This window comes from Felis catus, chromosome F1, assembly GCF_018350175.1.
Source record: "Felis catus isolate Fca126 chromosome F1, F.catus_Fca126_mat1.0, whole genome shotgun sequence".
Lineage (NCBI taxonomy): Eukaryota > Metazoa > Chordata > Mammalia > Carnivora > Felidae > Felis > Felis catus.
In genome coordinates, this window is record NC_058384.1 from 58,994,480 (window position 1) to 59,020,600 (window position 26,121).

The following is a 26,121-nucleotide window of genomic DNA, read 5'->3' on the forward strand; positions in this document are numbered from 1 at the left end:
TGCTGCACAGCCATTTCAGATCCCCAAATACTGAAATACCGAGACTGCTTACTTCAAGTTATTTGGTCATCAAGTAACAGAATTAGTACGGAGAAAGATGCCCTTGAAGCATTCCAGTCCCTTCTCCCTCCAGCATGACCCGTCCTCATGCTTCCTTCCCCTTCCCCCTCCTCCAGCCGGTCTCTAGAAAGAGCAAGCACGTGCATGCGTGCCTTTTTCTGAACTTTCCTACACCTTGGCCTCCAAGGAAGCCCCAAACCATTTAGGCTATGACCTAGTGATTGTTCCCTCACGGGGCCAGCCTCTTTGCGACAGCTCGCAGGCGTTGCCATCTTCCAGAAGATAAAGCCACTTTGCCAGAGAAGAATACGCTGCCTCTCCCCCCAGCTTCCTGGCATCTCAGAGATACCCATTCAGTTCCCTTCTCTAGACCTGCCAACCCTCCTATTCAAAACCCGTGTTCAGAAGGCCTGGACCCTGAAGGACACGGTCCTTTATTTTGACACAGTTCCCCCAGGGCTCAAAACACTTCCAGGTCAGACCCTATTTTTGCCACATGTCTTTGAAGAAAGATTGTATTTTTTTCCTGTGATGAGGAAAAAAATGAGGCGAGCAAGCTCAAATATTTGTTCCAGAGGTAGGTCCAGTCTCCCCGACTGACCCGGGATGTTCAGCCACCTTTCAACAGAGCGACCCAGGGTAGAATTCCGCCCACGTTTATGTTGGGGTCTTCATCTAAGAAGATGTAAAAAGTATAAAACACCAGAGCTGGTGAGATCCTGAGGTTTATGTCTATCCTAGAGAGTGTTCATAAGAGTTCCAAAGGTAGGCAGAAGTAAAACAAAAGCCATGGGACAGGGCAAAGGAAGTGGCTAAAAAAAGATCTAAAAATGATCTTCAGAAAATGACCCGTGTTTTGTATCTTTCATAAAGGCCGAACAAGAGAAAAGGAATCAAAAAGAGGCCTGATGTATTTAGATTTGGTTAGGTTAGCCTACAAATAAAGATTGCTAAAGGAAAAAAATGGAATCTGTTTCTTTGGATCTAAAACAAATCTATGCAGGTTATGGAAAGTATATCAAACACAGTGGTTACATGGCCTCTGAAAGCCCTCCATAACCCCGGCATTTCACGATTTTGTTCTCTGTACCAAAACCAAATTTGGCCAAATTTGCCAACACTGTTCTGGATGATTTGCAGGATTTGAAGAACTTCTCAGAGACGGGGATCATTTCCTCCCTTAACTCTTTTACTCCTCAAATACCCGGATAAGAGCTACCAGCCCTTGCTGAGTGCCCTACAGGGTGGCAGGTGCACAGGGTATTGACAGGGGTGTTGGCTCCTGTCCAGCTGAACAGTTCCCCGTCCCCTCCCTGCTGTGGTCTAGGGCAAGTAGCTTAAGCTCACGAAGAGTCACTTTCCTCCTCTTCAACAGAACATTACATGGCAACGCATAGGAAGGAAGGTTTTGAGGTTTCGGATAATGTATATAATCTTGGCACGTAATAGGTACTCAAAATGTAGTCACGTTCATTCTGCTATTTGCCGGGGCAAATTAGTAGGTGCCAGAGTTCCAGAACATAACCTGTCCTTGTTCGGTCTGTGAGCTGCAGCCTGGGGCAAAGGACAGGGACAGGCTGGAGGGTCTTTCCTTAGAAATATGTCTTTTCAGGGGCGCCTGGGCAGCTCAGTTGGTTAAGCGTCAACTTCAGCTCAGGTCACGATCTCACGGTCCGTGGGTTCCAGCCCCATGTCGGGCTCTGTGCTGACCGCTCAGAGCCTGGAGCCTGCTTCGGATTCTGTGTCTCCCTCTCTCTTGGCCCCTCCCCCACCCCTGCTCTGTCTCTCAAAAATAAATAAATGTTAAAAAAAGATTTTAGAAAAAGTAATATGTCTCTACAGCCCTCCTCTGGGACCTGGGGTGAGGTCACACTGATGGAGCACCCCAGATTTCTTAATGCCAGACGAACATCCAAGAGATCAAAGGATACATGTCTGTCCGAGCAAGTATTGATTTATTACTTTGGGTTGTAGGCATTTGTAAAACAAAAGACATCCAGTGGGAGTCCAAGGAGGCTTACTGACCAGTGCGCACAGTTAGCCAGGTGCACTGGCATTGTGGGATCTGGTCTCTCCATAAAAGCAGACAAGGAGCATCCGTTCAGATAGCAAGAGTGGAGAGGACAACCACACCAGCCCTAAGTCAGGCTCCCTCTGCCTGCCCACTTCTGACTCCAGCTCCCGTCCACCTAAAGCCCAGGTTCAGCAGCAGGGGCTCCCATGGGGCGAGGCGATTCTCCCCTGGCACGTCCCCCGGCCAGCCACCCTGACAGAAAAGGCCGACGGAGACTTCTGCCGGCTCGGCTCTGCCTGACCCTGCCACTGTGGCTTTTCCGCCTCATCTTCCTCTTGCCCTGGGAGCCTGGGGACCACACTCTGGCTCTCTTCTTCGTCCCAGGCCCTCGAAATGTCTTCCTGCTGCTTGTGGGAGAAGCTGGCTTCCCGGAGGGGCCTTTCAGAGATGAGGTCCCGACTGGCCGAGAGGCTGAGGTTGCATTGGACAATTTTCTAGCAGCTTTCTCCGACTGTTCCTTTAGCAAGTCCAAGACTGTCTCTGGGAAACGAACATTTATTTAGTGAGAAACAGAAGTCCTGGAAGGTGGCTCTAAGGGAAACACCACCCAGGGGGGCCAACATGGCAGAGAAGTAGGGGGATCCGTACTTCCCGCATCTCTCAAACAAAGAAGGGCTGAAGCCAAAGGACTTTGAGCCCCAAGAGTTTGGGAAGAAAAGAGACTGAGTCTACCAGGGAAACATCCTCCAGGAAACCTACGACTGCATGAGGGTTCTTCAATATACAGTCTTTAGATGGGCACCTAGCTGGTTCAGTGGTAGAGCATGTGACTCTTGATCTCAGGGCTGTAAGTTCAAGCCCCATGTTGGGTATAGAGATTACTTAAAAGTAAAATCTTTAATATATATATAAATTCTTATATTTTTTTAATTCCCTTAAATGGCCTTGATCTAAATATATTACTTTTTTAATAGGGTCACTCCAGTGATTCACGGCTCTGGAATAGTTCCCTTAAGATAGTATGCCTCCTGGGCACCTGGGTGGCTCAGTCAGTTAAGAGTCCAACTTTGGCTCAGGTCATGATCTCATGGTTCATGAGTCTGAGCCCCACATTGGGCTCTGCGCTGACAGCTCGGAGCCTGGAGCCTGCTTCCGATTCTGTGTCTTCTCTCTCTGCCCCTCCCTGTTCTCTCTCTCTCTCTCAAAAATAAATAAAAACATCTTAAAAATTAAAAAAAAAAGATAGTATCCCTCCTCTATAAGTCTTTCCAGAATCCCTACTCTACTCACTCTCAGGGTCCCCTCAGTCTCCTGGCCATTATACCAGAACCTCAATGCTATATTTATTTCTTTATTTGCCTACACTACATTTGCCTGAGCTCCTACAGGTCAGGTTCACTGCTGTAGCCCCAGGGATTAGCACGGTGACTGCCGCAAAGTCAATGCTAAGTGAACGATGCCCAGTGAATAAGTGATGAGTGGGTAGAGGACAACAGGTCTCCTCAGAAGCAGGTGCCACCCGGTATGCATACTCCAGTATACGGAGATGTATAGACTGAGCCACGAGTTACACTCCTCATCCAGAGCAGAAGCCCACAGTGGGGAACAGACCTCCCACCCTGGGAAGATTGGAGCGTGTTTGCAGAGGGCACTGTGCCTGCATCTCAATGCCAAGGCCTGGACCTGAGACAAAGACGGACTCACTGGCGAGTGGCCTGAACCGGACCCGCTTACTCCTGGTTTTCACCGGCACTGCCTTGTACTTGCACTTGCCTGGCGGTGCTCGCCTAAAAACAGAGAGAAAAAGTGGGGACACAAGATTCTGAAGATGGGACCAGGAAATCAAGGTCACCAGAAGGTATACATTTGCAAGAACTGGATTCAGCTCTCCTTTATCCACGAGGATGGGGCAGATGTAGGAGAAAATACATGATGAGCTCAGATAGACAGGAGAAAGAACAGGGATATCACAGGGACATCATGGGCTCTTGGGACAGAGGGTAGTGAGGGGGTCAGGGGCAAGGGCATGATGACAGATAGAACTGGGTTCAAAACCTGGGGACCATGAGCAAGTAAACCTTGATAGGTATCAATTTCCACATCTATAAAATAAAAAAGTAATAGTATCTATCCTCACAGGGAGATCAAATACGAGCTGTGTACTTGGCATACCATAAATGATTGATGTCACTTTTTTTTATTTTTTTAACGTTTATTTATTTATTTATTTATTTATTTTTAATTTTTTTTTTTCAACGTTTATTTATTTTTTTTGGGACAGAGAGAGACAGAGCATGAACGGGGGAGGGGCAGAGAGAGAGGGAGACACAGAATCGGAAACAGGCTCCAGGCTCTGAGACATCAGCCCAGAGTCTGACGCGGGGCTCGAACTCCCAGACTGCGAGATCGTGACCTGGCTGAAGTCGGACGCTTAACCGACTGCGCCCCCCAGGCGCCCCTAACGTTTATTTATTTTTGAGAAACAGAACAGATCATGAGTCGGGGAGGGGCAGAGAGAGAGGGAGACAGAATCCAAAGCAGGCTCCAGGCTCCCAGTTGTCAGCACAGAGCCTGACAGGGGGCTGGAACTCACTGACCTGAAGATCATGACCTGAGCTGAAGTCGGACACTCAAATGACTGAACCTCCCAGGCAGCCCGATAAGTAACTTTTAAAATTATTTTTTTAATTTATTTTGAGAGAGAGAGAGAGAGAGCAAGTTGGGGAGGGGCAGAGAGACAGGGAAAGAGAGAATCCCAAGCAAGTTCCACACAGTCAACACAGAGCCTGATGCAGGGCTCACACTCACAAACTTAGAGATCATGGCCAAAATCAAGAGTTGGTTGTTGGCTGCTTAACCGACTGAGCCACCCGGAAGCCCTAAAATTATTTTTTAAGGAGATTTAAAAAGAGAAAAAAAGGATACTTGGAACAGTGCCCAGCACATAACAAGTGCCCCACAGATGATGATCATGATGGTGGTGATGGTGAGGGCTCCTGTCCCAGGCCCCCCTCCGGCTGGCTGTACCTCAGGCAACGTAACTTACCTGAATACCCTCACAGATGGGAAGCTGTGTTGTGGCTTTTGCCCGATCAGTTGGTTAGTCTCTGAGCCAGGTCGGCAAAAGAGCAAAGTAAACGATATTCACCACCAAGTGAATAAATACCACCGAAAGGGTCAGGTGGACACTAAAGGCACTAAACAACCAGTTTACGACACTTACCTAGGACCTTGAGACCTGCACCAAACCCAGGGGACAGGGCAACAGTACTCACTCAAGGGGTCACAAGTACACACCCAATTGTCAGATGATCCCAGACAGAAGTTTCCAGAAGCATATCAAAACAAAACAAAACAAACCAGGAGCCATAGGTCTAGACCTGTCATCCCAGAAAGGCTTGAGATCTTCATTTCTAACCACAAAGAGACCATTTCTCAAATATTTCATAAATTCTACAGACACGTCGCCCTACACATTCGTTTGCCCGATCTGCTTTTTATCTACGGCACAGATTTGCTTCATTGATCGTTTCTGGTAATTCCTGGGGAGTCAGGACTATTTTTATGATCTGCCATGAAGACAAGGGCTGATAGGAATGCACCGAAGATGGGCGCTGGGGTGGCTCAGTCGGTTGAGCACCCGACTCTTGACTTTTGGCTCAGGTCACCATCTCATGGTTCATGGATTCAAGCCCTGCATTGGGCTCTGCGCTGGTGGAGCCTGCTTGGGATTCTCTCTCTCTCTCTCTCTCTCTCTCTCTCTCTCTCTCTCTGCCCCCCCCAAAACAAATAAATAAAAATAAATAAAACTTTTAAAAAATGCACCTAAGAAGGAAATGAGACCAAATCTCACCTTGATGGGTCAACAAACTTGTAAATAGATCCGTGTGGTAGGTAGGCGCTCGGGTAAGAGGTGGCCAGGAAATAGAGCTCCCCTGAGGACACAGAAACACACGATCAGGAACAGGACGTGAGGCAGGGCTGAGACACAGAGCTGGGTGCACAGGAAACCGTCCACAGGGGGTGGAAGCCCTGAAATGGAGTGAGCCCCAGGAGGGGAACCCCAGAATCCTGTCGCTGGGCCTTCACTGGATTGTGAGCTCCCCAAGGAGAAAGTCCTTCTCTGAGTCCTCAAAGACTAGCTGAGAGTGTACCCCAACAGGGGTACATTTCTGTTTACATTCACTGGACCAAAGGTTTCCCCTTATCTCTTGGCTGTCAGAAACTTCACCTTAACCAATCCCCATTTCCTTCCCCATCTATTTACTACTGACAAGGATTCTCTGTGGAACCCCGAAATAGCGATCTCCAGGCTAAGGACCATTTATTAGTCACCTCACACTGCCCCTTCTTGAGTCCACGGGCGCCTCTCCCCACCAGCCCCACCTCACTTTTCCATTACCACCTTCTTTCCTTGGCCTTTGGGTCCTGCGTTTCCCCGGACCCTCCCACTCTTCAGTCTGTCCTCCTGGCCTTCTCCACACCCCCCAGAAATCACCCCTACCCATGGTCTCCTTCACCTCTTTGAGGAGGAGCCCTTGTCCCTCCCATTTCCTCCGGTGTGAACACTCTCCACTCACTGTGACTACCTCACTCTGCCTCTTCTCACGCTTACCTGTGAGGGACAGATAGGATAGGGTTGACGAGAACAACAACGTTGGCGTTGCAGCCACCTGACTGAGTTCTGAGAACACCATTTGCTAGACGTTGTCTTGGGAAAACTCTCAACCTGTGTAACCCTCACGTGACCTATTCATTTGTACAATGGGGCTAATGATCCCCCCACATGACTCTTAGATATTAAATTAGAAAGCGATGACCAGCCATTACTCCTTACACCGTAATATTTGTGCCACTGCCCTGGATTGCCCTCTCAACTTCATGGAAGTAAATGTCTACTAAACTGCAAACTGGAAAAGCCTAGAACTTTAGAGAGCTCTGAGTTATTTCAACAACCTTCTTCCTTGAATTTGTGGAGGATGGTGACCAATGTCTGTCTCGTGCCGGATGTGAGGCTTACGGTCTTCACAGAGCACCCCCTACCGCTGCCTAGTGGACTTTGGATTTTGTGTGCTCACGAACTGTTTTATCATCTTGCCCTACAGCCAATTTGCCTCCTCTGATTGGATATTCCGGGCACTTTCCATTAGACAAAGGAGGTGTCTACCAAGGGCCTGCCTGTACACGGGGTGCCCTCATGCAGGAGCCCCTCGCAACCACACCTGCTCTGACTGAAAACCCCACATTGCAGCATATTCTCTACACAATATGTAAATTATATGTCCTAAACATGCCGGAAACTCCCCATTGTATTTTTAGGGGAAAACAGTGCTAGAAGCGAATTTCTGCAATTTTTTTGAGTTTATTTTGACAGAGACAGAGACAGAGAGAGAGCACATGCAAGCAGGGGAGAAAAAGAGCAAAAATCCCAAGCAGGCTCCATGCTGTCATCGCAAAACCCAACTCCGGGCTCGATCCCACAGACCATGAGATCATGACCTGAGCCAAAATCAAGAGTCAGACACTGAACCAAATGATCCACCCAGGTGCCCTCCAACTGACGATTTAATAAATACATTTTAGGACAGAAAAGAACTGTACACACAAAAAAACTATAATATGCCATGTAAAACAAAATGCATGTGATGTCAATTTATTGCAAGCATTAGTTCTTCGACCAGCCCTCTTGAGGAACGCACTTCAGTGACCGACATTCAGAGATCCAGCCCAGGGGGACCCAGCAACGGGGGGCGCCGCGTGCCCACCCTGCCCTCCATGGTGGCCAGCTGTCAGCTAGAACATCTGGAAAACACCGCCACAGTGGAGGCGGAGCTCTGGTTCAACCAACAACCACGTGTCTACAGCTGGTGACTGATAACAAAATAATGACGTACTCAGATCTAAAAAGATGTCCTTCAGTGGGAAAGGCTATGGCATGAGCAGAAAATCTGAATCACTCCGTACAAAAACACAAGAGCAAGCAACTCTGGAAGAAAATAAACTTGCCTTGAAAACAGCCCTCCTGGGGCGCCTGGGTGGCGCAGTCGGTTGAGCGTCCGACTTCAGCCAGGTCACGATCTCGCGGTCCGTGAGTTCGAGCCCCGCATCGGGCTCTGGGCTGATGGCTCAGAGCCTGGAGCCTGTTTCCGATTCTGTGTCTCCCTCTCTCCTGCCCCTCGCCCATTCATGCTCTATCTCTCTCTGTCCCAAAAATAAATAAACGTTGAAAAATAAAATAAAAAATAAAAAATAAAAAAAAAACAGCCCTCCTGGCTTCAAGGCCGCCTTGGGCAAGTCTGGCTTTGGGAACACCCTGGCAAGTCTACTCGAGAAAATTCAGCCAAGGACACTCAGTCTTGTTTGCCAGATGTACCGACTGGTATTCAAACACTGCCTGTTTTTCTCCTGCGAGAAGCTTACAGGCACAGCAAACCAAACCGCCAAAGCCACGGTTTCTGAGGCCTGAAAAGGAGCCAGCCGCAGGAGACAGCAGCCCGGGAGGCCAGGGCAGGCCCGCCCTCGGGGCTCTAGCCTCTGGGGAGAGGAAGCTCTGGCCTCGGAGGACTCCGGCCTCGCTGGGGCATCAGCCTCCAGAGGCCCCGCCAGGCCTGTGGCTTTTCCCGTCGCCCTCTTTGCACCGAGCACCATCCTGCCGGTCTGTGGTTTCTCTCCTCTTGCGTATGTTTGGACTTCCAATTGGGAACTCACTTTGCTCTATTAAGAATGCTTGAATCCTCTGAAATATCCTCTGCCTCTCTAAAATATTCATCTCAAACTATTTCTCATACGCTAGGAAAAGGTCCAGGAGCTGACTAGATTTCTTAGCGTCTTGCTCAAAGGAAAGTCTTGCACGGGCACCGTAGGGCTCAGAGCGGGAAGAAACCCATTACTGAGGAAACCTGCAAAGCTCTGGTTTTCACTCACAGAGAATCCCAGGTCTGGAAGGGGCCCTGAGAGACCACTTTCTTCTCTTCCCTGATCCGAGCATGGCTAGAGGCAGTGCTCAATACCAGAAAGGTCACAGGCCCTGTTCTCCTCACAAAGTAACATTTTAGCTTTCAAAATGTAACAAAGCATAGGTAAAGCTGAAATTCAAAATCCATTTTCCGATTACAAAATTTGGGGAAATTTAGTAGAGCCGAGTCTCTCTCCGTCTTTGTGTCTCATAGGTGCCTACGCGTCTGGCTTTGCTGATGCCCTTAACAAAGACCTTGTCTGTCTAGCGAATAGCCTCCCACCTAGCTGTTTACCCTTTCCCCAGGTCTCTCGGGAAAGAGATTCTCCCTTGCACGCTCCCAGCAATTACCCCACAGGCTCCTGGCAGGGTCAGCAAAGAGCACAGCCGGCCGGGGGCCCATCACCACAGGCGCTCTCTCCCAGGCAGCAACAGCAGGACAAATATCAGTGTCCACGTGGTCTGCCCCACGGCTGGCCCTGTCCACCTTCCTGTGACTGCAGATTAGAATGAAATCAGGGAGGGGGACATGAATCTCCTTCATGATCAAAAGACCGGAGCGTAAACCTTCATTTGCTCCTCCCGCAGTCGGTGTGGGCCCCAACCAAGAAGGGGTAGGTTCTGTTGCATATTCGGTCTGTTGCCTCACTGGACAAATAGGCTTAATAATTACATCGTGGTGGTGTTGCAATTACTAAGTAACATAAAAAATGTAAAGTGCTTAGGATGATATCCGGTACATTATAAAAGTTGACTCAGTGGTAGTAAAAATAGGGGCACCTGGGTGGCTCAGTCGGTTAAGCATCCAACTTCAGCTCAGGCCATGATCTCACGGTTCGTGAGTTCGAGCCCTGCATCAGGTTCTCTGCTGTCAGCACAGAGCCCGCTTCGGATCTCCTGTCCCCCCCCCATCCCCCCCGCCCCCTCCCCGAGCGTGCATGTGCACACTCTCTCTCTCTCTCTCTCTCTTAAAAATGAATAAACATCTAAAATAAAATAAAATAATTTAAAAAAATAAATGGTAGTGAAAATAGAAGGGATGGTTGCTACTTAAATGAAAATAATAGTAACCGTAGTAATAATTGTTATAATAAATGTTTAGCTCACAATGCCCGTGACGATTTAAGTTCCAGTAAGCAGAAACAGAATAACCCTGTATATTTTTACCTGCTTCATCTTCAGCAAAAGAGATGATAAATTTGCTGTAGGTGCTGATCAGCCCTGGGAAGGCACAGGATTCAGTGCTGCCCAGGCAAATGTCCCGTTTCTTCCATTTCTTGGTTTTCCTATCTTCCTGCAAAGCCATAAGTCGACTAGATGAAAAATAAAACCTTTATTATAGGAATCCATATTTTCACCCTGCAGATATTTTTCCTCCTGGAAACAAAGAATCTCTGAGTACTAGCACTGAGTCACCCATAGGAGATCAACACCTAGCCTCTCCCAAGAATCAAAAAGCTATTTCGAGATACCTTGGTCACCTGCTTGTGCTAGATGGAGAAGCTCATCTTCTATTATAGGAGGAGTCTGGTGCTCAGTAAAGGCTGCATTACTACAAAAGACTAATCTAATTTCTATTAGTTTGCAACCTTTGGCTAGTTGCTCAACTAGCTAAGCCTCAGTTCCCTTATCTGTAAAATGGGGAATGGTAATAGAATTTACTATGGACAAAAGTTGCAAAGGTTAAGTAAGATAATATACATGAATATCTCCCCAGTGAGCTGGGCATATAGTAAGTGCTCAAAACTTGTAGCTATTTTCATTGTTATTATGTCTATGGAGTAGCAGGTAGATACTTTAATATCCCTCTATCATCTATTTGACCTAAAAGCAGGGTTTTTTAAAAAAGGAATATGGGTATATCAGGGTTTCACATGAAACATTTTATGGAAACAAGACACGTTCAACCCCAGGTGATTCTGGTGCATATGCTTCGACTAAGAATCACTGAATATCAACCAAGTGATACGTAAGCAGACGGAGTTGTGGGGAAAACATAAAGAACAATTAAATCCCAGAGATCTAACAAGTGATGATAAAAGAACTAACCAATTACTAACTCTACCCAACCTCTGGAACCAAGAATTGCAGTATGACAATATTACCATCCTTCCTAATGAAGATGGGGGTAACAAGGACCAGATTTACCCTCTCATCTTAAACAGTCAAAAACCTAGACAAAATAGAATGACAATTTTTTAAGTTTATTTATTTTGAGAGAGAGACCAGAGGAGGGGCAGAGAGAGGGGGAAAGAAAGAGAATCCCAAGCAGACTCCACACTGTCCGTGCAGAGCCCGACATGGGGCTCAAACCCACAAACTGTGAGACCAAGACCTGAGCCAAAATCAAGAATCGGACACTTAGCCAACTGAGCCACCCAGGTGACCCCTAGAATGACAGTTTTTAAAAGACCCTGGAGAGGCACCTGACTGGCTCATTCAGTAGAGCATGTGACTCTTGATCTCAGGGTCATGAGTTCAAGCCCCACATTGGGCATGGAGCTTACTTTAAATAAATAACTAAATATAAAAGACATTGGAGATCAGACAACAAAGGGCTATGTTCCCTATGAGATGGGAAATAAACAAGGTAACCCCCTAAAATTGTCCCAGTCTACTACCTTGAAAAAGTTTCCTGCTTGAGGAAGGAAAACACAGGCAGAGCCAGCAGACTCCTTGATTTGAAAAGACAGGAAGTTGAAAAGAGTCCAGGAAGACCTATATAGGAAGAGTATGCAGGACAGATATCAGAGAAAAGAGGGAAGCACAGAGAATAGGCTCCCGAGACCTGCAAAGTGTCCCCCTCAAGTATTCATCAGTGTACTTAACAGCACATACATATGAGGAAACTACTTAAATCAGGGGGGAAAATTAGAAAGAAAAGCACCTGGCTCTTATTCAGGGTCAGGCACAGTGTAAGTATAATTCACAGGGCACTGAAAAGAGTTTGTAGGAAAATCCTGCCTCAATATTAAGGAATAGATAGTTCCAGAATAAGCACCACATTGGTTCTACATAACAAATATTAACAGCAAGACTTGAAAGGATCAGACTATTTCCAAGTAACTAAACTGTGTCCCAGAACAAAGCTTAAGAATATTTATGGACATACAAAAAATATTCAGCACCCACAATGTTAAATTTACAATGTCTGGCATCCAATAAAAAATTACTAGGCGGGTAAAGAAGGAGGAAAATACAAACCATAAGAAAGAGAAAAATCAATCAAAACTGACAAAGAATTGCCACAAATGTTAACATTAGCAGAGAAAAACATTAAAACAGTGGTTTTTACTATGATTCCATATATTCAAAAAGTTGGTAGAGGCATGAGAGAGACACAAAACACCCAAATCAAGTTTCTAAAGGTAAAAAATTCCATCAGTGCAAACACTGGATGGAATGAATGGCAGATTAGACATTGTAGAAGAAAAGATTCATGAACTGAAGACACAGCAATAGGAACTATCCAAAATTAAACACAAAAAGGAATAAAATTTCAACATGTATAGATCGTCAGTGAGCTGTGGGAAAACTTTAAGCAGCCTAATATACACATAATTCAAGAAAAAAATGAGAAGAAAAAACAGGGTGGGGAAACAGAAAAAATATTTGAAATAATTATAACCAAAAATTTTCCAGATTTGATGTAAGCTATAAATCCACAAATCCAAGAAGTTCAACCAAATCGAAGCACAAGAAGAAGAAAACTACATGAACACATATCATAATGAAATTGCACAAAACCAGTGATAAAGAGAAAATCTTAAAAGCAGCCAGAGAAAACATGGCAGATTAAATATGGAGGAACAAATTTAAGGATGACAGCAGATTTCTCATTGGAATTAAGACAAAGCAGATAATGAACAATATTTTTAAAGAATTCAAGAAGGGCTTCTGGATGGCTCAGGCATCCCACTCTTGAAGTCAGCTCAGGTCCTGATCTCATGTTCATGGGTTTGAGCCCCACATCTGCACTGAGAGTACAGAGCCTGCTTGGGATTCTCTCTCTCTTCCTCTCTCTCTGCCCCTCCCCTGCTCTCTCTCTCTCTCTCAAAATAAATAATCTTAAAAAAAAAAAAAGAATTAAAGAAAAAATAGGTCAACAGACTTCTATACCTAGCAAAAATATCTTTCAAAAACAAAGGGGAAAAAAAGACACCAAAAGCAGAAAGGATTCATCACCACTGGACTCATTTTTCAAAAGATGTTAAAGGAAGTTCTTCCAGCATTAAAAAAAAAAAAAAGAAAATTACATCTAATGGAAATATACAGAAAGGAATGAAGAGTATTGGGAATAGTAACTATATTTGTTTCTTGCCACCACTGTCATACATTACCACTACTTGGCTTAAAATAACCCACATTTATTCTCTTACGGTTTTGGAAGCCAAAATCCTGAAGTGGGTTCCACGGGGGCAAAATCAAGGTGCTGGAGGCTCTAAAGGAGAATCCATTTCCTTGCCTTTTCCAGCTTCCAAAAGCTGACCTCATGTCTTGACTCACAGTCTCATCATACCACTTCTGTTGTTAACACTGACTTCTATCTCTTCTATCTTCAAATTTCTGTCTACCTCCTTCTTCTAATGATATCTGTGATTACATTTAGGACCCACCTAGATAATCCAGAGTAATCTCCCAAATCATAGACAGTTTGTATGTGACCACAATCAAACTAAATTATAAATCAAACAGCAGAAAGATCTCAGGAAATCTTCAGATATTTGGAAATAAATAACACACTTCAAACTAACTTGTGAGAAAATAAGCCAAGGGGAAATTAGAAAATATATTTAACTGAATGAAAATGAAAACACAATCTATTGAAATTTATGGGATGCCATTAAAGCAGTACCTGAGGGGAAATTTGTAGCACTAAACATACATGTTAGAAAAGATTACGGTGTCAAGTCAGTGACCTCAGTTTCCATCCCGAAGTGGTATAATGTTATTTGAGTGTGGACTTGGATTAGTTGTAAATGTATATTGAAACTCTATGCAACCACTGAAAAAGGAAAAAAGAAAACTGTGAGTGATGTGCTATGACAGTGGAGAAACGGAATTATGTAGAATGCTCAGTTAAATCCACAAAAGGTAGAAAAAGAGTGAAAAGACAAAAAATAGGAACAAAGAACAAGGGCAACAAATAGAAAGCGGTAATAATTATGGTAGATACTAATCCAACTAAATCCATAACCACTTTGGTTTTTTTTTTTAATGTTTATTTACTTTTTTTGAGAGAGAGAGAGGGACAGAGTGCAAGTAGAGGAGAGGCAGAGAGAGAGGGAGACACAGAATCTGAAGCAGGCTCCAGGCTCTGAGCTGTCAGCACAGAGCTTGACCTCACGAACTGTGAGATCGTGACCTGAGCTGAAGTCGGACGCCTAATCGACTGAGCCACCCAGAAGCCCCACCACTTTGAATATTAATGGTCCAAATGCACCAATTAGAAGACAGAAGAAATGATAAACAAACAAACAAATAACAGAGATTGCCCGAGTGGATCAAAAACCAAGACCTGACTATACGTTGTCTATAAGAAAACATTAGGCCTGGACGGCTTCACTTGGAAGAAACATGTAAGGAAGAAATAATACCTCTCTTTCACAAACTCATCCAGACAACTGAAGAGGAGGAGACACTCTCCAAATCATTCTATTAATGATTTGGCGTTACCCTGATGCCAAAATCTGGCAAAGATATTCCAAGAAAGAAAAACTATAGCTCACTATCCCTTCATGAACACAGATGCAAAATTTTCAAACAACGGGCTAGCACGTCAAATCCAACAATATGCTGAAAGGATAATACATCATGAACAAGTCGTGTTTCTTCCAGAAATGCAAGGGTGCTTCAATGATTTAAAAAAATCCATCAATGCAATCCATTATGTTAATAGCTAAAAATGAGAAAACCACATGATTTTCTCGCTAGATGCAAAGATGCATTTGGCAAAACACAACACCCATACCTAATACAAACTCGCAGTGAACTAGAAACGGACGGGAAACTTCCCCATCTGATAGAGGACATGTATAAACACCTACAACTGACATCATACTCATTGGTGAAAATGGAATGCTTCCCCCACTTCTATCCAATGTTGTACTGAAGGTGTAAGACGAAGCAGTAAGTCAATAATAAAAGGCTTTCGATTCAGGAAAAGAAAAGTATCTATATTCATAGACAAAATGATCTTCTACATAGAAAATCCAATAGAATCTACACACACACACACACACACACACACACACACACACACAAACACACACAAGCCAAAAGAACTAATAAGGGTTTGACAAGGTAGCCAGATACAACCTGATACACACACACACACACACACACACACACACACACAATATATATATATAAGAAATAGATAATAAATATAAAATAAATATACAGTAAAAAACTGGAAAAGCCAAAAATAGGAGAATAGATGATTAATTTGTGGTATATTCATGCAATTGAATATCACAAAGCAATGAAGGGGAAAAACTACTGATACATGTGGCAACAGTGATGAATTTCACCAATATTCTTGAATGACAGAAGCCATACATGTACAAAAAAGAATACATATATATGATTCCACGTGTATTAAGTTCCAGAAGCAAAATTAATGTGTGATGGGAGTGGTTATCTCTGACTGATGTGCTTCTGTGTGTGAGTGTCAAGGAGAAAGGGGTGGTACTGACAGGCAACAGACAAGAAGGAAATTTCTAGAATGATGGAAACGTTCGGCATCTTGACATAGCTACAAGCGCATAGATTGTAAAACTTTATCCAACTGTGCTCTTAGAGATTGCATCTTACCACATGTAACTTAAATCCCAATAAAAATGTTAAAATTTAAAAAAATGAAAGGAGGGGCGCCTGGGTAGCTCAGTTGGTTGAGCGTCCGACTTCAGCTCAGGTCATGATCTCACGGTCTGTGAGTTCAAGCCCTGCATCAGGCTCTGTGCTAACAGCTCAGAGCCTGGAGCCTGCCTCAGATTCTGTGTCTCCCTCTCTCTCTGCCCCTCCCCTGCTCATGCTCTGTCTCAAAAATAAATAAAAATATTTAAAAAAAAAAAGGAGATATTAATCCTTTCTTACCCACTCATGAAGTCCCCAAAGATGTAGAGGCCATTGAGATTTGGGGATTCACACCCACGGTAGACATATCCTCCGGTGACTGACTTCCCCACTGCATGGCCATAAGCATAGATGGGCAGAATGTCATCTGTCCAGGAACAAAGACAACATCGTGGCTGACACTTGATAACTTCGAGGAATAAGTTGGGGCTTTCTAATGCGGTTGCCTGACTGAGTGGAGAACACTTTATCTCTTGGTCTTTGGTAAGGCCAAGAGAATCACATTTATTTATTTTTCTCAACAGACCAGCCACGATATTGGTGAGCTTCCCATGTGACTGGTCTCTGCATGCAGAGAGGAAGCCGAAAATTCCCCCACCTATGAGGCAGTGATCAGGTAATCGACACACTTAAGTTTATCCCCTAGGTTGACATGGCAGATACTCAGGTTTAAGGATTTGAATAACTTGTCTGTAAAGGGTCTGTAAGACTCCTTTGTAACCTAGAGGGACAAAAAAAGATTAAACACTGGTGAAGCACACCTTGATTATTGATGTTTAGGGATTGTATACGGAATATAGCACCTGAATGTATCTGGAAGGTCATTTCAGTGGGCTATTCCGATTGGGAAATAAATTAAAAACATACAGCCACCAATTTGCCTCTGTGAGTGGTTCTCAAGATAGTATGCCTGAGAATCATGTGGGTAATTTATTTAAAATCTCGATTCCCAGGTCAATCCCGCTCCTTCAATCCACCCAAGATTCAAACGCGTTAGGTTAACAAACATCCAACATGCTCCTGGCCAACACTACATCCTGCAAGACAGACACAAGGGCACCTGAATGACCCCCCTGGTACAGCACATTCTCAGGTTCTATTCCCCCACCTCCACGTCCAGCCCCCCCAATTCATTCAAGAAATCACCCACAGGCTTCTCACCCAAAGAGGCATTGTGACAAAGTTTTCGGTCATAACATTCAAACCCTTCCTTTGCCCTCCAGCCATAGTTTCCGCCTTTCACAATGAGGTCAACTTCTTCAAACCTATTCTGTCCCACGTCCCCACAGAACATCCGGCCTCGGCCCCAGCGCGTGATGGGGTCCCCTCGGTCCACGGCACAGCGCCACATGTTTCGGATCCCGTAGGCATAGACAGCAGGGTGGGCCCCTGGCTCAGCAACAAACGGATTGTCGCGGGGGACTCGATACCGCCTGCCATCAGAGCCTGCCCCGTTCACGTCGATCCTTAACACTTTCCCCAGCAGGGAACTTCTGAAAGAAAGAGGGCCGGGAAATAGGCGCAGATTAAGTACCCGGAAACGGGACTGCTTGATCATCTGCTGGTATTATTTGTAATGTGTTTGGAGAATCTCCATACTGTTTTCCACAGTAGCTGCACTATTTTTCATTCCCAACAACAGTATGCAAAGTTTTCCATGTCTTCAGCAACACCTGCTGTCTTTTGGAAGGGCAGGAGTAATAGTCATCAGAATAGATACAAGATGATATCTCATTGTGGTTTTGATTTGCATTTCCCTGATAATTTGTGACATTGAGCATCTTTTCAAATACCAGTCGAACATTTGTTTACAAGAGGAGAAAGTTCTAGAGATCTGATGTACAACATTGTCCCTACAATTAACAATATTGTATTTACACTTAAAAGAATTTTTAGGGGTGTCTGGGTGGCTCAGTTGGCTAGGCGTCTGACTTCAGCTTGGGTCATATTTCACGGTTCATGACTTTGAGCCTAACATCAGGCTCTCTGCTGTCAGTGTGGAACCCACTTCAGATCCCTGTTCCCTGCTCCCTCTGTCCCTCCCCTGCTCATTCTCTCTCTCTCTCTCTCTCAATAATAAACATTAAAAAAATAAAATAAGGACCGGGGCGCCTGGGTGGCGCAGTCGGTTAAGCGTCCGACTTCAGCCAGGTCACGATCTCGCGGTCCGTGAGTTCGAGCCCCGCGTCGGGCTCTGGGCTGATGGCTCGGAGCCTGGAGCCTGTTTCCGATTCTGTGTCTCCCTTTCTCTCTGACCCTCCCCCGTTCATGCTCTGTCTCTCTCTGTCTCAAAAATAAATAAACATTAAATATAAAAATAAATAAATAAATAAATAAATAAATAAATAAATAAATAAAATAAAAATTTTCGTTACAGTGAAAATCTTTTAAGAGGGTAGATTTTGTGTTAAGTATTCAAACTTTCAAACTAAATAAAATAATAAAATAGAAAATAAGGTAAAATAAAATGGCACAGGGCCAGAGATCGCCCGGGGGGACCTACTGATAGTCGATGCCAAATAACTGCTAGGAGTCACATGGGGAGACATGATTTTATATACACACATGATATTATATGTGTATGTGCATGAACTGATTATATGTGTGTGTATACACACACACACACACACATATATATATACAGTCATGTCTATATGATATATGTGTATATGCAAAATGTTAAGACTTGACAGGTTTGGGCTCACAGAGAACTACTAGGCAAAAGTTTGATGTGACCCTGGCCCATGCAACCCAGAGCAAGCAAGCTGTAGTTTCCATTTTTAAAATGTTTTCGATGGAATGGTTTCTCTCAGGTTTGGTTTAACACTATGGATTTTTTTTTTAAGTTTATTTATTTAGAAACAGAGACAGTGCCAGTGGGGGAGGGGCAGAGAGAGAGGGAGGGAGAGAATCCCACGCAGGCTCCACACTGCCAGCACCAAGCCCGATGTGGGGCTCGAACCCACGAAGTCGTGAGATCATGACAGTGGGGCCAAAATCAAGAGTCGGACGCCTAACCGACTGAGCCACCCAGGCGCCCCTGAATTTTTTTTTTAAGATGAAACCTTCACAAATTTGCACTCATCCCTGCCCAGGCGCCATGCTAACCTTCTCTATAGTTCAATGTACGTGCTGCCGACATGGGCACTAATAGCATGAATTCCTAAAAGGGGCTGGTTCTGTTCTTCCTCATATAGCACTGTGGTCATAGAAAGAGCTTTTAGAGTGGTTCTGAGGGCAACTGTGGTCTCTGGGACTCGGTTTCCACATTTGTAAAGCAGGGAAAAGAAACACTAGCTTGCAGTGTGGTTATAATGTAAAGGGTTAAGGGAAGTATCTTGCATGGAGCATGTAAGGCGATTCCCCACACGCGGTAAAGGCTCTTGATGCTTAGAACTTTAATATTTTATTAGCAGGGATAATGGGACTCAAGCACTCGCTGGTGCAAAGGATCACATGACTTTTATCTAGGGCAGCAGGACCCTCATTGGGCTGTCTTGCACCAGATTGTCGGAGTATAAATTCTGGTTCTGCCACTTACTTGCTGTGCGGCCTTGGACAAGCTACTTGACTCCTCTCTGCCTCTATTTTCTGGGCTGTGACATGACTATCATAATACCTACACTTCATAGGAACCATCCATCCCGTAAGTATTTCTGAAGTGACCCCCCACTCCAGGCACTCTTCTAGGTGATGGGGATACATCAATTAACAAAATAGATAAAAATTCCTGCCCTTGTGGGATGTTAGAATTACATTCTTTTTTTTTTTTAATGTTTATTTATTTTTGAAAGAGAGAGAGGAAGAGAGAGTGCAAGCAGGGGAGGGGCAGAGTGAGAGGGGGACAGAGGATCCAAAGTGGGCTCTGTGCTGAGAGCAGAGAACCCGATGTGGGGCTCAAGCCCCCAAAACGCGAGATCATGACCTGCGCCGAATTCGGATGCTCAACCAAGCCACCCAGGTGTCCCTGGAATTGTTCTTAAATACACACAAGGTATTCAGAACAGTACCTGACACACAGTAAGTATTATGTGTGTCGAATATATATATGAAACATTCTGAACTCGTCCCTGCATAGCATTCTGAGAGTTACATTCTGAGTGCATCCATAATATTCCTTACCACAAAGCACGTGTGCCTGAAATTTAGAGGACAGAAAACCAATTCTTCCTCCCACTTGCCTCAACAGAGGGGGTTACATCTTGCAGTAGGCGATTTGGATGAGACCCTCTGTAGACTCCATCTCAGCAAAAACATACCAAGGGCTCACCCTAAAGGGGGTGGGGGGACAGATCCAACCAGCTTACTTGTTCTGAGCATTTCCAAACTTGCCGAAGGGATCCCCGGCCCGCCCTCCATCCCCGGTGAAGATGTACAGGTAGCCGTCCACACCGAAAAGAAGTTGTCCACCGTTATGATTTGAGGCTGGTTCTTCTATCTCCAAGATGACTCTGGAAGGAGAAGAAACCATGCATGAGGCTTTGATACAAACTGAAACTGCATCCTCTTGAGAGACCGAGAAATGACTGGTCCCATCCAGCCAAGACCTGCTTCAGAGTTTCCAATGATCACAAAGCGTGGAGCTCTGAGACACCCCTTGTTTCCCAGTATGACTCCTTCATGGATCATTCTTCTTTCAGACCGTGATTTCATGAGCTGTGGACACAGCCAGGGTAACAATCACTCTTTTGGGGGGCTCGGCCTTCCTCTCTGCTCTACCAGAACTCTTAACCCCTTCCTTTGCACAGCCCAGCAGGGATTAATCAATCAGTTCTCCAAACTCTTTTCGATCCCCCAACCTGGCTATATGGGAACAGAGAGAGAAGGCAGAAAGGAAAGGACAAAAGGCAGAGTGGTAGAGTGGAAAGACCACGAGCTTGGAGTCAGAATTAAGTGCTTTATCTATCGATAGATCTATGGCCTTGTGCCACAGCTTCCTGTGAGGGTAGTTCCCACGTTCAAGCTAAAGGGCCTGGAATCCAATGGCCACACAATAATCAGAGGCCACTATTACGTTTAATATATTGATCTGATCTGTAATCATTTCTCAAGCCCTTGTGGCTGCTGGCCATTGCTTACAATTCTGTAAAAACAAGCAAGCATGGTTCTGATTAGGTAACTCTAAGGGATGGCTACACGCCACAAAGACCCTCGACTCAGAAGCCTAACTTGTCTGTCCTTGTTATTCAACAATGACTCCTTTGTCAACATTAGAAGCTAGTGGCTCTGGAACCAGAAAAGTTTCCCTCTATCGCCTCAGAGGACCGACTGGCATTCTTTTGGGACACAGCCCGAAGTCGCCCATTCTCATGGGCACATCTCACCTTTCTGATTTGGGGTCGGCTTTGTTGGGATCAGCCCGGGAAACCTTCATCTCACTGATCCGGATCTTTTCTACCTTCTTCTTGCCCCGACACGAATAATAGATGTAGAATCTGCGGTTGCGGCGGAATCTGGGATGGAAAGCCAATCCCAAGAAGCCTCTCTCATCCCCTACCCACGGAGTAGTCAGTACGATGTTCTTGAGGTCCAAAAACGGTTGTTCCAGGCGACTCCCGTCAGGCAGATAGACCCATACCACCCCCACCTGCTCGGCCACAAAGAAGCGACGGGTGCCGTCCCCCGCGTGGACCATGGAGACGGGGTTCCTCAGCCCGTTGGCCACCTCGGTCAGGCAGAGCTGGAGGCAGCCCCGGCCGTCCTCAGCCACCACCCCCAGGTTGCGGTTGAGATGGTCATTCCTCAAGACGTTAGGGAAGCAGTAGTCCTTGTCGGGAAGGTTGAGGAGGTGACAGAAGTGGGCACTATCCTTTTCCCGTGTCTCCCGGAGGCGGCGGTCATTGGTCAGTAGGGAGATGGCAGAGTGGCAGTTCGAGTGGAAGGCAGAGCAGTAGTCGGAGCAGAGGCCAGGAAGGTTCCGGAGGGGCGTCTGAGGGTTCTCCGCATCGTAGAGATGGGCTGCGTAGGGTGAGCACTCCTGGAAAGAAACAGAAGCCCAGCTGGTAGTCGGACTGGCCACAGTGGGGCTGGTCCCAATTGGTGAGCAAGCAGAAGGAAAACGGTCTAGGACAGAATCCGGATTCTGGAGTTTCTGTTACCAGCTACTGGTAAAGCCCTTTCCTGGGGCCACATTCTCTAGCCAGTTAGTGCTTCTGGAAGGCAAAAAGAGGGGGAAATATTTCTCGCCCGCTGTACTGTCTTTAGCATTTTAACTTAGTTCTTGACCCTGAAAGTTTTAGTAAGTGGTGGACTTTTTCTTTTCTTTCTTTTTTAAAGAGTACCAAATTTCTTGGAGCCTGGGTGGCTCAGTGGGTTAAGCGGCCGACTTTGGCTCAGGTCATGATCTTGCAGTCCGTGAGTTCGAGCCCTGGGTCGGACTCTGTGATGACAACTCAGAGCCTGGAGCCTGTTTCAGATTCTGTGTCTCCCTCTCTCTGACCCTCCCCTGTTCATGCTCTGTCTCTCCCTGTCTCAAAAATAAATAAAACATAGGGGCGCCTGGGTGGCGCAGTCGGTTAAGCGTCCGACTTCAGCCAGGTCACGATCTCGCGGTCTGTGAGTTCGAGCCCCGCGTCAGGCTCTGGGCTGATGGCTCAGAGCCTGGAGCCTGTTTCCGATTCTGTGTCTCCCTCTCTCTCTGCCCCTCCCCCGTTCATGCTCTGTCTCTCTCTGTCCCAAAAATAAATAAACGTTGAAAAAAAAAAATTAAAAAAATAAATAAAACATTAAAAATAAATTAAAAATAAATAAAGAGTTCCAAATTTCTCCATCTTTCCCTTTAGTATAAATGCTGTATCTGCAAGGTTTTATGTCTTTATCCAAATCTGAAGCAATGTAGCAGAAGTTTCACATTTGTTAATCTGGGTGTTGGTTTTCTGTGCTTTCCTGTGTGGCTGAAATACTTTACAGCTAAAAATGAAATTACCAAAATGGACACACGATGTTATCACTCCCAGAAATTAGGCATCTAGCAATTTCTTCACTTATTTATTAAAAGTCTTGGGGCGCCTGGGTGGCTCAGTCAGTTGGGCGTCCGATTTGGGCTCAGGTCAGGATCTCACGGTTTGTGGGTTCGAGCCCCGCGTCAGGCTCTGTGCTGACAGCTCAGAGCCTGGAGCCTGATCTGGCTTGTCTCTCTCTCTCTCTCTGCCCCTCCGCCCCCCCAAAATGAAAACATTTTTAAAAATAATAAAAAAAAAATCTTTAAGTGCTGGGTCGCCTGGGTGGCTCAGTCAGTTGAGCATCCAACTCTTCATTTTAGCTCAGGTCATGATCTCAGGGTTGTGGGCTGGAGCCCCAAGTCGGTCTCTCAGCTCTCGGCCCAGAGCCTGCTTGGGATCCTCTGTCTCTCTCTCTCTCTCTGCTGCTCACAGACTCTCTCAAAAATAAATAAGCATTTAAAAAATTAATAAATCAGGATGAGAGAGCAGTGAACAGAGCGGGCTGTGAGCCGCTCACCAAGGGACAGTCATGCAGAAATTTAGAGTCTGCGCAGCTGCTTCCACTCAGTTAGCTCAGGATACGGTTTCTCTATTAAGGAAAATAAGGCCCAGAAAGAGGTCCCTTGGAAGTCTGACACTGCTCTGGGCACTGGGGACAGGGAGCAAGAAGCACTGAGGCTTGTTCTAAAGGAACCTCCACCTGCCCCAGGGCAGAAAACCATTAAGGAAATGGCTTGTGCTGTTGTGACTCTGCCTTTGGCAAATATGATCAAAAGGGCAGGAGACTTGGAGCCTCAGCCTCTAGATTTGTGCCCCCAGCCCTGTGGCTGACCTTAAACAAGTTCTTTAAAACTCCGGACTCCTCCAGGCGCCTGGGTGGCTCAGTCTGTTAAGCTTCTGATTCTTTTTTTTGTTTTTAATTTTTTTTTAACGTTTATTTATTTTTGAGACAGAGAGACAGAGAGCATGAACGGGGAGGGGCAGAGAGACAGGGAGACACAGAATCCGAAACAGGCTCCAGGCTCTGAGCTGGCAGCACAGAGCCCGATGCGGGGCTCGAACTCACGGACCGCGAGATCATGACCTGAGCCGAAGTCGGCTGCTCAACCGACTGAGCCACCCAGGCGCCCCAAGCTTCTGATTCTTGATCTCTGCTTAGGTCATGGTCTCATGGTTGGTGAGTTCCAGACTGCTTGGGATTCTCTCTCTCTCTCTCTCTCTCTCTTCCCCTACCCCACTCATGCTCTCTCTTTCTCTCTCTCAAAATAAATAAACTTAAAAAAAAAAAAACAACACATTAAAAACCCCTCCTGTCTCCTTACCAGTACAATGGGGGTCAGAACAACTTCCCGCAGAAGCCTTTGCCGGGCATACACCGTGTGTGCGGAAAGAGGAGGGGCTGGGGAATTGTAATAAATAGACTCACGTAGGTTATTCTGATTCCTCCAACGCCTAAAACAGGAGAGCTGCTGAATTTGGCTTTCTGAGACTTCACCCAATAGGGAAAGTGGGAGGATGGGGAGGGGAGGGTGGAGACATCCTTACCAGGGGGTCTCTTGGAAATGAATAGTCTTAGTGCGGCTCCTAAGAGCCCGGCTTCTGCCCCAAACTGCTGGAGTTAAATTCTCCTGGAAACAGCGGAGGGGTGGTGCCTGAGGTCGGAGACTGCAGCCCTGGGCGATGCCACCCAGGCTGGCTGCTGTGTCCCCAGCAAGGGAGTTGGGGCAGCCGGTGCGCCCGGGAATGGTGGCAGCGGGAGAGCCTGTACCTGCGCCGACATCGCCCGGGAGGGTGTCAGATGTCAGGTCTGCAGGGGGGGCTTCCTGCCTCTTTGCCCCCAGCGCATTATTACAGCCCCCACCCCCGCACCTTTCATCTGCTCTCCAGTGCGACTGTCCCCTGCACCCCGAGCACCTCTCTCCAGGGTCGGTGCGTGCTGCCTGCACCGGCAGGGGGGGATGCCCGCCAGGGACGTGCACTCTGGCCCCCGGAGAGCCCGGAGAAGGACTCTGTGAGTCCTTGCCTCCCGGCTCCACGATGCTGGGGAGGGCCCCCCACCACCCCAGCTCGCCACCTCCATCATCACCCTGAGGCCCCCTGGCACAAAGGACCCAGACAAGGACCCCAGCAGGTGCCTCCGCTCTCTCCACCTCCTCCCTCCTCCCTGTAACCACCACCTGTGCGTGCTGTGCCCCGCTCCCCGAGCAGCGCGGAGGGACCCAGACAACGCAGCCCTGAGAGCTCCATGAGGGACACCCACCTCCTCCTCCTGTGTGACAAACCAGGAGGGCCAGCAGACCCCAGGGGAGACTCTTGGAGCCCACCCCAGCACCCCCTGGCCTCAGTGCACCCAAGCAGAGAGGCAGATGTCAGGTGCCCACGGAGCCCTCCACCCAGGACCCACACCACCAAGCCCAGCACCCCGCACTTCGCTAAGCCTCCCCCCCTCACTGCGCTGAGGGGTTAGGCTCAGGCCCACCTGGCAGAGGATGTCCTTAATATAGCCACCACACAGCTCGTGGCCCTTGAGGTCAAGGTAATCCATGATGACCCTGTACCGGGCAGCAAGGCGGTGGTCCTTCTGCTGGTCACAGCAGCCGAAGGACTCATAGTCTGAGCAAAATTCGAGGTGCAGCAGGGGCTGGAAGGGTGGCCCGTAGTCCAGGCACTGGGGGTGTCCCTGCAGCAAGCCCACCTGGCCCAACAAGAATGTGAGGCAGAGGTGGAAAATGCCAGAAGAGGTGGGGAGGCTGGGGGCCCGGGCAATAGATGTCCTCAGCATTCTGGGCTTGGGAAGTCTCAGGCTGCTGTGTTGGCTCAGGTTGGCTCCCTGCTGTGCACTAGCTCCCTCCCTCTCCCCACCCCCAGGCTGTTTTCTTCCTTCCTCCCCACCCCCCCCCCACCTCCACCCACCAGGTTCCCTGAGGTGGTTTCTGAGCAGTGTCCCTTCCGAGGTCTGGGTGGCCAAGTGTCTCCGTGAAAACAGTGAGAGGTGTCCCTGCCCCTTCCACCCCAGACACGAAGCTGGCGCCACGTTCTGCCCCCTACTGCTGAGTTATTGGGGTGCGTGGCTGCTTAGGGAGAGGCACAGTGATGTATGTCCCTGGCAGGCGTGCTGTGATTCATTAAAACGGCTAAGAATTCCTGCAGTGGGGGTCTGGGGGGAGGGCAGGAAATTCACAATTTGTTTACAGTTTCTTCACAAGCTGGAGACCAGCACATATTATGCGGTTCCAGACGTCAGACTGTGAGAGAAAGGGCAAGATGCGAGAGGTCCTGTAGTGCTGAATGGC

At 46.8% G+C, this 26,121-nt stretch overlaps 2 protein-coding genes across 2 annotated transcripts in view; both read right to left on the reverse strand.

Moving 5' to 3' along the window:
- Positions 1-1,996: 1,996 nt before the first annotated feature.
- HHIPL2 (HHIP like 2) lies at positions 1,997-25,672 on the reverse strand. Its single transcript, XM_019822233.3, has 9 exons — positions 25,308-25,672; positions 21,212-21,864; positions 20,195-20,338; positions 17,049-17,380; positions 16,128-16,254; positions 10,197-10,342; positions 5,928-6,009; positions 3,779-3,861; positions 1,997-2,614 (listed from the first exon to the last, which is right to left on the reverse strand). The coding sequence occupies exons 1-9, from the start codon at positions 25,608-25,610 to the stop codon at positions 2,250-2,252; spliced, it is 2,235 nt and encodes a 744-aa protein (XP_019677792.2). The 5' UTR covers positions 25,611-25,672; the 3' UTR covers positions 1,997-2,249.
- The window catches only part of TAF1A (TATA-box binding protein associated factor, RNA polymerase I subunit A), a 47,074-nt gene continuing 42,771 nt past the window's right edge, over positions 21,819-26,121 (reverse strand). The window contains exon 13 of the transcript XR_006591583.1: positions 21,819-21,864. The gene's annotated coding sequence lies outside the window, so the exon portion shown is untranslated. The remainder of the gene's footprint in view (positions 21,865-26,121) is intronic.

What these genes read in the sequence shown, in the direction of transcription:
- HHIPL2 (XM_019822233.3), bottom strand. Translation starts at nt 25,610, where the DNA reads ATGCTGAGGACATCTATTGCCCGGGCCCCCAGCCTCCCCACCTCTTCT. An exon ending in TTGTCACAATGCCTCTTTGG is followed by an intron (nt 16,255 to 17,048) that starts GTGAGAAGCCTG and finishes GTTCCTGGACAG; the next exon opens with ATGACATTCTGCCCATCTAT. An exon ending in TTTTGCTGAAGATGAAGCAG is followed by an intron (nt 6,010 to 10,196) that starts GTAAAAATATAC and finishes CTGTGTCCTCAG; the next exon opens with GGGAGCTCTATTTCCTGGCC.